The sequence below is a fragment of the Carya illinoinensis genome, chromosome 1, assembly GCF_018687715.1.
Source record: "Carya illinoinensis cultivar Pawnee chromosome 1, C.illinoinensisPawnee_v1, whole genome shotgun sequence".
NCBI lineage: Eukaryota > Viridiplantae > Streptophyta > Magnoliopsida > Fagales > Juglandaceae > Carya > Carya illinoinensis.
In genome coordinates, this window is record NC_056752.1 from 378,167 (window position 1) to 389,622 (window position 11,456).

The following is an 11,456-nucleotide window of genomic DNA, read 5'->3' on the forward strand; positions in this document are numbered from 1 at the left end:
GACTCCGTTAGAGTTCTATTTATAGTGACACTTTTGTTTATTAAGTTTTGATAAGATTTTATCTATTAAGAAGCTTAAATTTCAATTTAAACTTAGGTGTTAAGAGTTTCATTTGAACAACTAGTAATGGATAAGCCTTATCATATCCCTTGATGGGAGAAATAGTTCAAGTCTAACTCTATTAGAGAATCCCTAACCTAGCCTATAAATAGAGGGCCTGTGTACACTATTAGTACGGCAATAAAAAGACATAGGCAGAAGATCCTCTTCCTACTCAAATATATATATATATTTTTTTTTTTTCTCTTTAAGTGGGTTTTCTTTTAGGCTCTTGCTTGTTCTTGAATTATCATAGCAGGAGGTATGTAATTTATTATTTCACTATTGTCTATTCTGTATTTTATTATTCCTACATACTCATGACCTCAGCGTGAAGGAGGGACTCGGGGAGTAATTCTTGGAGATGTTTGCTTAGTCTATGAGTAGTTACTTTAGAACTAGTAGTGTGACTAGCTCTCACCAATTGAATAGTAGTGAGATATGAGTTTAGGATTCTACTTCCCAGCAGTTGAATAGAATGTTTAAAGGTGAATAATTAGGTGGTGGTGAGATAAAAGAGATTACCCGCTCAAAGGCGCAAAGCAATAGCTCTTATATAATTCAAGGACAAATCGACAAGGTTCAATAGTTGAGGATTCATTATGGGTGTAGGTTATACACCTCAGTTAGCCATAATAACCATCTCTTCAAATCTCTTCTAAGATTTCCTAAACGAAGTGTAGAAGTATAACTTTCTGATATTTTAGAGGGGGGGAAATAGAGAGAAAAGGTGAAAGCTAGAGCTCAATTAATCCCCAATTAATACCTCCAACAAAGATGACAAACATTAAATTCACCTCGCGGTCATACAAAAGAAATGCTAGTTTTATCAGAAGACAAAGTCTATGCATCCGTCCAAGCTGCTAAAAGTGGCATGAAGAGAGCAGGCCTCATTTGAGTTGAAGGGATCCAAGAATTCGCGCCAGTTAGAGTAGCTAACAACATGGAGGAAGATGTAGGCAATCCAAATAGCATTGGGAGGCAAGCTCTATTCGGGCTGCCTTCTCTCGAGCTGCTTCAGCTGGTCACCAAAGATGAAACATTTGACGAATGAGTTCGTTTATTGGCCGAGTCCTCTACCCGTTATTCAATCATACCCTCTGGGAAAAATTAGGTCCTGTAACTTTCAGTTTTTGGTGGCTTGTGATTAGTTTCCTGATGGAGGTCAGCCGTCTTCCATTCCGATTCACATTCACTGTTCTTCTGGGAGATACTTGCTTCCCCGTTGCTATTATCAGTAGGAAGGTGGTCCAAAGCCTCAATCATATTGGAACCTGTCTGCTTACGTCTCTTTGCAACTTATCCAGGAAGAAGGGTACTACTTGCCATGATACGTTCTACATCGTACCTTGTTATGTCAAAGTTAGTTACCGCATTCACCCCACGAAACTTGATAGCCGTGATATCGTAGGCTTCTGCCGCTTCCTCTTGGGTACCTATAAAGTTTTGAATGACAACTAGAATTAGCTTCCATTGTAACTTTTATCAGTGACAAATAGGATTAGCTTGGTTGCATTGAATTCACTAGTTCTGTTTAAACATTCAAAGTGGCTCATCAACAGCCTTATGGTGGCTGAAAATAAAGTCATTCAAAGAGTGGGTTTCGACCACAAGGCTCATACTTTTGCCTCTATTATTCTCTCGATAAGATGACAAAACTTTAAACGCCGTGCTCCAAGCTAAAATGGGAGAATTTTCTACTTAGGGAACACAATATTCTAAGGAACTTACTAAACGTTCCAAGATAAAGATCCTTGCTTCCTGCAACCCAGCCAATCCGAGCCTGCCATGCATGAAAACAGAAACGGGGATTACATTTCATCTATCTTTCAAGGTAAGCATAATAATAATGCTAAAAAGCATGCTAGCAAGACCTTGTTACTCCTCTCTTTATTGAAGCCCCCCTAGAAAATTCACTGCTTTTCCTGCACAGGACATTTTGAGTAATCTACTAATCAGAAAACATGCTACTGCTTGCACCGCGGCGTCATGGAGAGAGGAGTGGGGGGTTTGAAGAAAACGACCTTCTTAGGTGAGCAACATATTCCTGTCTGATCATGTTCATTTCATCCAGTTCTTTTTTATAACTCTCCAACTACCAAAAGGAACATCATGGTTGAGTTTAGGTAACTAACATTAAAGTAACCTTCCTTGACAGAGTGGAACATAAAGAGAAGAGAATCATTTCAGGGAAACTGATGTGAGTAGAGGGTCCCCAATACTTGAGTGCTGCAAGATCGTACGCTCTTGCTACTTTTTCTTCCAAGTCATAACCGCCTGAAATTGAATTTTCGGATTGACTTCACTAAAAAAATGAACGACAAAACATGTTAACTAACATGTAGTCCTTGTATACTAGAGGGCTTACCCAGATAAACTAAGAATCATCATTTTATTGGAAATGATATCCCCGGCCAAGAAAGAAACATCGCAGATCAGTGATACTTGGAATTGTTCAGGAAAAGCATAGAAAGAGACCAAAAATAATTGCAGAGGCTTTCAAAGTTAAAAAAAAAGAACATCACAGGGGGAGGATTATATAATTTGTCTTGTTTCCAAACCTTGCATTCCTTTCCTACTCTAGCCTTCTTTTTTGTAGCTGTTGTCCCACAGATGGGCTTCATATCTACCAGTCCATCTATGCCTGACGAATAAAAATATCCAGAAAATAAGGAAATAATGAGAAACAATATGTAATAAAGAATAAATATGAGGATGACACGGTGTCGGGCGACACAATTACGGAGCAGTGTGTAGCAAGAGGAAAGCTTTTCAGTTTAAGAGGAAACAAATACAAAGACATAATACAGGATTCCCAATTAATGAACAAAAAAGGGGACGAGGGAAAAAGGAAAGAACCAACCTTGTAACACCTCTATACTGGGAGGTTCTCTGCCCAAACGTATCCAAGGACTTCCTAAGTTCCTATGAACAATTTGCTTTTGATCCACCTTTTCAGGCCCTTTTTTCTTGGTATCCATGCCTATATAGTCAGTGACAGTGGGTGAGATGAGCTGTGAACCTATAACATAGCTTGATTGGGAGCTAGACCTCACGGACAAGCTTAAAGAATGTAAATCGCCACATGACATTGCACCGATAGCTCCAGATTCACTACCATTGTCACCCAGGCAACCAATCATCTTCTGTTCCCCCAACTGATTAACTGGACAGGTCCTTGAGATCTATTTCTTCAAGCCAGAGACCCTATCATCTGCCATTGTTGGAAGCCGGAGATTGCAATCTGCAAACTGAGACTCCCTTGTGTCCCCTAGTATTATAGCATGGATTTTAAAGCCAGAGTAATACGAGTAGTGTTGGGCTTGAATTTGCTATGGCTGTTGGAGCCTGGAGCTCTAATCAAAATGGTCCAGGCAATTTTGGTTGTTGACCTCATGGCCTGGCATCTGATTGTAAAACATGCTGTCTAAGCTCAGAGCCATAGCTTCTCTGTCATTGCTTTCATAGTGATGGGTCCCCATGGTAGCACCTTCAAAGAAGTTCTCCAGCTTTAGGGTTGAAGTAGTTACCATTGCTTCACATAGAAAGTCAGAAGAAGAAGGGTCTAGAAGCTCAAGAACAAAATTTTTCCCGAAGCAAGAACGAAGGGCCAAAAGAAAAAAGAATAATATAGGTTTGAGCTAACCATGTGGTTGTGACTTGTCGCGAGCTTCCAACATACAAAGAGACCTATTAGACTTGAGTGGCATTGCAGATGAGGGGGCATATAAGCTAGGATCTCCTTCAGTTCCATGGTAAATACTATATGAAATTCCCGACATACCCCCGTAAAACCACGAAATTATCTACTAATTTCATTGAACAAATAAGTTAGATCTCAATTATCAAGATTATGAAACGAATCAAATATTTTAAAATTAATAATCAAACTTTCAAGACGCAACGATTGGTTACGAAAGGAAGCCTTTTAAAGAACTCTTTAAAGGTAAAACCCTACGGGGCAGCCAAACTTAGGAAAGTCAATCTTATTATTTAAAGAACAATTACAAGCAATAATCAATTACAAAACCTTTGCAATTTGACTCTTACTTGCCTAGACAAACGACCAGTTTGTCTTCTACCACAGTAGCAGCTAGAACCTCTGGCGATTTTCAAATGTTGACTTCCCTTCTGGAATTCCAGAGGCTAAAATCCAATCGATGTTGCTTTACCCTCAAAGCACGATTACACTCAAGAAAATATGAAAAATCCCATGAAAATTTTCAAGTGAATTTTCTCTCATAAACGCTCAAAATCTCCTCTCTAAAATTCGTGGCTCCAGATACTTGAAAAGATACAAAACCGAATCCCTTTAAATAGAAAGTCTGAAAAGAGGTCTAGTCGCAGTAGGACTCTGCTGACAGTTAGCAACAGACGCGAAAACGCGTCCTGACGGACTGCTAACATTTCGTGATAATTTCTTCTGTTATAGACTAAACTCTTGTTCAGATTTCTTCTGGATAAGTGCAAAACTATTAGAACTCGATTTTGACTTCAGGGACTTATCTAAACAGCTCCTAAAATTTCTAGATAGGCTCAGCATTGTTTAGATATAAATCAATAATTATTTTTACATTCATCTAACAATAATAAATAATATGATAAGATAAGCTTTATCATTTACTCATCTAATTCTAACCAATTTTTTCCTTTACAATCTCCCCCTTTGGCGGATTGATGAGGAAACCAGTTTGATAAATGTAAATTCCCTAAAAATATGTCAACTATCAAATTACAAAAAATATAGAAGATTATAAAGAGTTGTGATTTAATAAAAACAGAATTGACAGTTAGCTTAATCAAAACACATGCCAAATTGTATCTGCATTACAACCACAAAAAAAAAAAAAAAAAAAAAAAACTAAACTGGAAAACAGAAAAAAAAAAGAGTAACAAGATAAAGTTTTTTTCATTTTTTTTTCAGTTGTGTCACTGTACTCCCCCTTTGATTCTACTGCTCCCCCTCAACTTTTCTCCCCCTTTTTGTCAACAATCAGCCATGGAGATCCATATTTCATCGTCAGAATCAGCTACACTTGTCATAATGTGTTGCATATCCAAAGAAAGTTGAACTAGGCGATCATTTGCCTGCACACAATCAGAGCGGACTGCAGCCAATTGTTGCTCCAATTTGGACTGACTGGCCTCCTACTTAGCTGTGAAGCCATCAATCTTCTGAGATAACAAAGAGATTTGCTCAAGAACTTGAGAGGTGGGGATGAAAGGTTCAGGTGGAGAGGATGCTGACTCAGTAGTGACGGGGCGCTTCTTAGTGATGACAGCCTCTGATTTAACTACGGTTAAGGCTGAAATAGGCCCTGGTAGCTTCATGGTAGGTTCATTTGCTCGAAGTGGAACTTTTGCAATCATGGCCAATTTAGTAATTAGACTTCCAAATGGGAGATTGAACTCTTTTTCCACATGTGAACGATGAATAATATCAATAACATGCCGTGGAAAATCAATAGACACACCAGTAGCAAGAGCATACATAAAATAAGCTCTCTCTAGAGAAACTTCTGTGTGACAACTAATAGGCCAGAGATTCGTCAATACTATTTCGGCCACGAGCCGATACTGAGGGAGCATATTGTGAAGAGGCAGTCTGTGCGTTTTGGCAGTCCATCTGGGGCCAATGGAACCAACAAACAGATTGCGCATCGCAGTCTTGGTTGGGGCTCCCATGCCCTTATATGGGTGTAGAGGGGATTCCACCTCAGGAAGAGTAAATAGATTTTGGAGAATAGCAGGAGATACCTCAATTTGAATCCCTCAAACAGTAGAGATGATGCTATGATCATCTAAATTGAAGTGAGCGATATTGGAATAAAATTCCCGGACAACCTCGACGCAAGGTGTAGGAAGGGCATGAGTGAGCTTCTTCCATCCTCTTTCAATAAATATACGGCGGATAATTTGGAAGTCATCCGTAGGGAAGTCATTTATGCTTACCTCCCGTTCACCCAAGACGGGTCTCTTGGATAAGGTATTCCTATAGGCATTCTCGGCTTCAATGGCTATGAAGCGATCAGGAGGTGCTTCTGTGGGCATAGGCACAGATGGAGATGGAGATGGAGGAGGGGCTAAAGTGTCGTCTAACTGCATTGGTTCAAGTGAAGGGACATCCTCACTTGAGGAGTGCTCGGATGGTACAGGAAGAGTGATCTTTTTGCACTTTGCCCGTTCTTTGAATCTCATCTGAATCAGTACAATAATCAAGTTTAGAAAAAAAATTTCAAACTTTTTAGAAGATAAGGATAGATTGAGATTAAAAACCCATATGAATTTTTCTTAATACCCATGATATTAAAGTTTTTTTTTTTTTAGTTTGAATGTCGAAAACAAACCAAAAACTATATGTGCATAAAACCTTACTATGTATAGATAAGAAAGAACCGTCCAAACAATTGCCCAAAACAAAACGGAGATGAGTCAGGAAATAACACAAACACTTGGTGTGCACCCGTGGAAAACAAAAACAGAGAATCCGTGTGCAATGGAACTTTGTCCTCAATATATGTATATAGTGGGTAGAATCAATACAACCAACCCATTTACGAGTAGTGCAACTCAACCAAACAACCAAGATTTCAGAAAAATAAAACCCTCCACAAAAACTCTAGATATCAAAATACCGAAACTTGAGAGAAGAAAAGAAGAGAAAAAAAAAAACAGAGGATCCGAGAATACTTACCTTGAAGATGGAATAAGGAGGAATGAGAGTGAAATGAGCACCGTGTATGGAGGCTTGGGTGGAGGAAACAAGATGCTGTGAAGATGGGTAAAGGGGAGGCTATGAGGGTCGAGCTGAGTGCAGGAGAAAAAGGGCAAGAGGTATGCTAAAAGGTTTTAAAAGAAGACCCCCCCCCTCCGGGTGCACATGTTGGATCAAAGAGTCCCATTTAGGACTTCTATACTTAGACATAAAAGGACCCGATACATTTATTCAACATACTAGAAAAAAAATTTTCATTCATTTTTTTTAAATAAAATAAGGGAACAACACAAAATAAAAAATAAAAAAATAATCTGAAAAAAAAACTCTATTTTTTATTAAATGTTTTTTTTTATATAAAAACAATGAAAAGAAAAACAAGATAACATGCTTATAAACACCTTAGTTTAATCAAGTCAGAATTTACAAAAAAAATTCAATAATCCTTAGCACACTCATGTTTGCAGCAGTTCTTTTTTGGATGTTCACTCCTCATAGAATCAGTAATGTCAAAATTCATGTGAGTGAGTATACTTATACCATAGCATGTTATGAACTCCTTTTTTTTTTTTTTTTTTTTTTTTTTTTTTTTTTTTATCTTTATCTTTTTGAGACCTTTGTTCAATGAAAGATTATTTTTTTATAGATGCTCTCAAGAGTTTGTTTATTGACCTTAAAAGTCAAACTTTATGCTAGGGCCTAGATACATGAGCATCTCCTCCAAACACTAATTTGTACACCCCCTTTGTTCATGTTGGTTGCTCATCTTTTTCCATAATGATTAGATCAACGATTTTTTCTGTAAGAACTCAAGGTGCTAGATCCGTGTAGGGTGTTTGTCTTTTTCCGCAATGAATAGATACCGACTTTTTCTATATCAATCACTCTTTGTGTTTGGCAAGAAGAGAGCTCTTTAAAGATGTACTAGGTTCAACTAGTATTAGTCAATTCAAGGCATGAACTCCCTCTTTGATGAGCATCTAAAAAAAGCATATTAATTATAGGATGCTTACATATAGGTTCCTCACAGTGCATTATAAATGAACTTTGCCAAAAAGACGTATAGGGTTAGTATACTTAAAAAGAACTGCACAAAAAAGAGCAGTACATAAGATCAAAAATTTTTTTAAGGCAATTCCATACATGCTAAAACTGTGATGTATCAAACATGTATCTTAAAGAAAACATACAACCCAGTTTTTTTTTTCTTTTTAAATATTTTTTAAAAAAAACTGAAACATTCATGCTTTAAAGAAAAAACAAACTGGAAGAAAATATCCTAAAACTAGTATGATAGACAACCTCTCACTTGGGATCACATATACCAATGGCTTTTCGTAAAAACTTAAATATAAGTCCATCCAAAGGTTTAGTAAACAAGTCAGCCAGTTGATGTTCAGTAGACACATGTTCCAAGGATATTATTTTAGACTCAACCAAGTCTCTTATAAAATGATGTCTAATATCAATGTACTTGGTTCGAGAATGCTGAACAGGATTTTTGGAAATACTTATAGTACTTGAATTATCACAATATATTGTCATAGTATCTTGAGAAATACCATAATCATCAAGCATTTTTTTCATCCATAATAGCTGAGTACAACAACTCCCTGCAGCTATGTATTCAGCTTTAGCAGTAGATAAGGAAATAGAATTTTGCTTTTTACTCATCCAAGCTACAAGATTTCCACCTATATAAAAACACCCACCCGTAGTACTCTTCCTATCAACAGCATTTCCAGCTCAATTAACATCCGAATAGCCAACAAGTGTAAGATTAGTGTCTTTTGAGTACCATATCCCATAATCAACAGTTGCATTAAGGTATTTTATGATTCTTTTTACTGCAGTAAGATGCGATTCTTTAGGATTAGCTTGAAATCTAGCACATACACCAACACTGAAAGCTATGCCAGGTCTACTTGCTGTAATATATAATAGACTTCTTATCATGCTTCTATAAAGAGTGAGATCAATATTTTTACCTGTGGAGTCATTGCTGATTTTCACTGAAGTGCTCATGGGAGTGCGAGCATTGATTTTTCCTTCCATTCCAAATTTTTTCACAAGATGTCTTGCATATTTAGATTGTGAAATAAATATTCCTTCTTTACATTGTCTTACTTGAATACCCAAGAAAAAATTTAACTCACCTATCATACTCATCTCAAATTTAGATTTCATTTCATTTGCAAAGTTATAAGCAAGAGATTCAAGTGTTGCTCCAAAAACAATATCATCAACATATATCTAAGCAATTAAGATTTGTTTACCTGATCTTCTTATGAATAAAGTCTTATCAGCATGTCCTTTAACAAAATCATGATCAAGTAAGTAGGCAGTTAACATTTCATACCAAGCTCGAGGTGCTTGTTTCAGTCCATACAGCACCTTCTTCAACCTGTAGACATATTCAGGGTAGAGATGATTAACAAATCCTTTTGGTTGTTCAACATATACCTCTTCTTGTAACACTCCATTCAAGAAAGCACTCTTGACATCCATTTGATATAATTTGAAGTCTAGATGACAAGCAAGTGCCAGTAGAATGCGGACAGATTCTAGCCGGGCCACAAGAGCAAATGTTTCATCAAAATCAATCCCTTCTACTTGTGTGTAACCTTGTGCAACCAGCCTTGCTTTATTTCTCACAATAGTACCATGCTCATCGGATTTGTTCTTAAAGATCCACTTAGTCCCAATGATGTTATAATTTTCTGGTCTAGGAACCAACTCTCATACATCATTTCTAATGAATTGATGGAGTTCTTCATGCATGGCGTTGACCCAACTTTCATCATTTAGTGCTTCCTCGACTTTCTTGGGTTCAATCTGTGACAAATAACACACAAAAGAAACCTGATTTAGTACTCTTCTTCTAAGCCTCATACTTTCATCTAGCTCACCGAGAATGTTTTCTTTAGGATGATTTTGAGTGATTCTGGAAGAAGGTTCTTTGATTTGTGGATTTTGTGATGTCTCCTCTATATGATCTTCCTCATTTTGCACTTGTGAGTCTTCTCCACTGGTCTGCCCCAGTTCCTTCATATTTTCAAGCTCCTTCATAGTAGTTTCAACTGAAATGTCATCCACAACTACGTTAATTGATTCCATAACAGATTGTGTACGTAAGTTGTAAACTCTATAAGCCTTACTATTTGAGGAATAGCCAAGAAACAATCCCTCATCACTTTTGCTTTCAAATTTATGATTGTTTTCTTTGTCTTTCAGAATAGGCCTTTTATTTTTCCACAAACCATAAGGTGTTTGATTGGTGCCGGGTCTTAGAACCACTCGATTCAAGATATGATTTGCTGTATTCACGGCTTCTCTCCAAAAATATAAAACCATCTTCTTGTTGTTTAACATTGTTCGTGCCATTTCTTGAATTGCTCTATTTTTCCTTTCCACCACTCCATTTTGTTGTGGAGTGATAAGTGCAGAAAATTCTTGATGTATTCCCTGTTCATCACAAAAAGAAGTAAAATTAGTATTCTTAAATTCTCGACCATGATCACTGCATATTCTAGAGATAGAAACTTCCTTCTCTATTTGTAGTTTCTTGAATAGCTTTTTGGCAAGATCAAAAGCTTCAGATTTTTCTCTTAAGAGCATTATCCATGTGAACCTTGAAAAGTCATCTACAATCACCATGATATACTTCTTTCTTCCAAGACTCTCAATTTGTGTTGGGCCCATCAGATCCATATGCAATAGCTCAAGAGGCCGAGAGGTAAGAATATGAGAAATCTTCTTGTGTTGAGCTCTAGTTTGCTTTCCTTCTTGGCATGCTCCACACACTATTTTCTTCACCTTTATTACCTTGGGCAGTCCATCAATAATTTTTCTTTTTGAGATTTTTGATAAATTTTTAAAATTAATATGCCTAAGGCGTTGATGCCATAATTCAGCTTCATCAAGTGTGACTCTATGACATTTCTCCAATGGTTTTGGAGAAATTCCATAACAATTGTCTAAGGTTCTAGTACCTTTTAAGACCCATTCTCCACCTTTATCATATAGGTTGCATGCATCTTTTGAAAACTGCATAGAAAAATTATTTTTTACAAAACTGACTAATGCTGAGTAAATTAGCTTTCAAACCATTAACAAATAAAACATCATGCAACACAGGTAGTCCTGGTATTTCAATACTCCCTTTCCCTTCTATGACAGTCTTGCTTCCATCTCCAAAGGTCACGGTGCCTACATGAGATGTTTCAATTTTCTTGAATAAGTTTTTGTCTCCAGGCATGTACCTCGAACAGCCGCTGTCCAGGTACCACAGACAATCTTCCTTTGATCTAAGTGCTGTGTGAGTAACAAGACATACTGCATCTTTCTTTCTCACCCATTTTGTTTTGAGTATTAACTTGTGTTTTTCTTTGTTTTGAAGGCAAATATCTGCTAATTCTCCAAGCTTGAGATTTATGAAATTGATTTGTTGACTCATGTCATCAACTTGAGTCTGTAGGCTCTTCCCTTTTCTTTTTCCTTCAAATTTCTGCACTTGATTCATGTTAAAACAATGTGGTCCTATATGACCTACTACTCCACACTTATGGCATATAGGGACAAATTTACCATGCAGATTGTTTGAATAAACTGGCTTAAGTTCAGCATGATTTTGAAAACTCTT

At 37.0% G+C, this 11,456-nt stretch overlaps 1 protein-coding gene across 10 annotated transcripts; it reads right to left on the bottom strand.

The window, feature by feature from the left end:
- Positions 1 to 843: 843 nt before the first annotated feature.
- Positions 844 to 3,801, bottom strand: LOC122304169. Of its 10 annotated transcripts, none has more exons than XR_006240943.1 (7): positions 2,963 to 3,801; positions 2,661 to 2,743; positions 2,468 to 2,476; positions 2,322 to 2,376; positions 1,974 to 2,194; positions 1,831 to 1,882; positions 844 to 1,535 (listed from the first exon to the last, which is right to left on the bottom strand). XR_006240943.1 is itself a non-coding variant. In XM_043116259.1 (6 exons), the coding sequence occupies exons 1-6, from the start codon at positions 3,240 to 3,242 to the stop codon at positions 1,476 to 1,478; spliced, it is 597 nt and encodes a 198-aa protein (XP_042972193.1). In that variant the 5' UTR covers positions 3,243 to 3,799; the 3' UTR covers positions 844 to 1,475. The 10 variants fall into 10 exon arrangements, 1 of the variants encoding a protein (XP_042972193.1); XR_006240946.1 differs by having other exon boundaries at positions 1,974 to 2,024; positions 2,124 to 2,194; positions 2,468 to 2,743; XR_006240950.1 differs by lacking the exon at positions 2,468 to 2,476.
- Positions 3,802 to 11,456: the final 7,655 nt, after the last annotated feature.

Coding starts and splice junctions, on each gene's coding strand:
- LOC122304169 (XM_043116259.1), bottom strand. CDS start 3,242: ATGATTGGTTGCCTGGGTGACAATGGTAGTGAATCTGGAGCTATCGGT. Junction 2,195..2,660: donor GAGTAGGAAAGGAATGCAAG/GTTTGGAAACAA, acceptor TCCTTTTGGTAG/TTGGAGAGTTATAAAAAAGA. Junction 2,025..2,123: donor TATGTTGCTCACCTAAGAAG/GTCGTTTTCTTC, acceptor TGTCCTGTGCAG/GAAAAGCAGTGAATTTTCTA.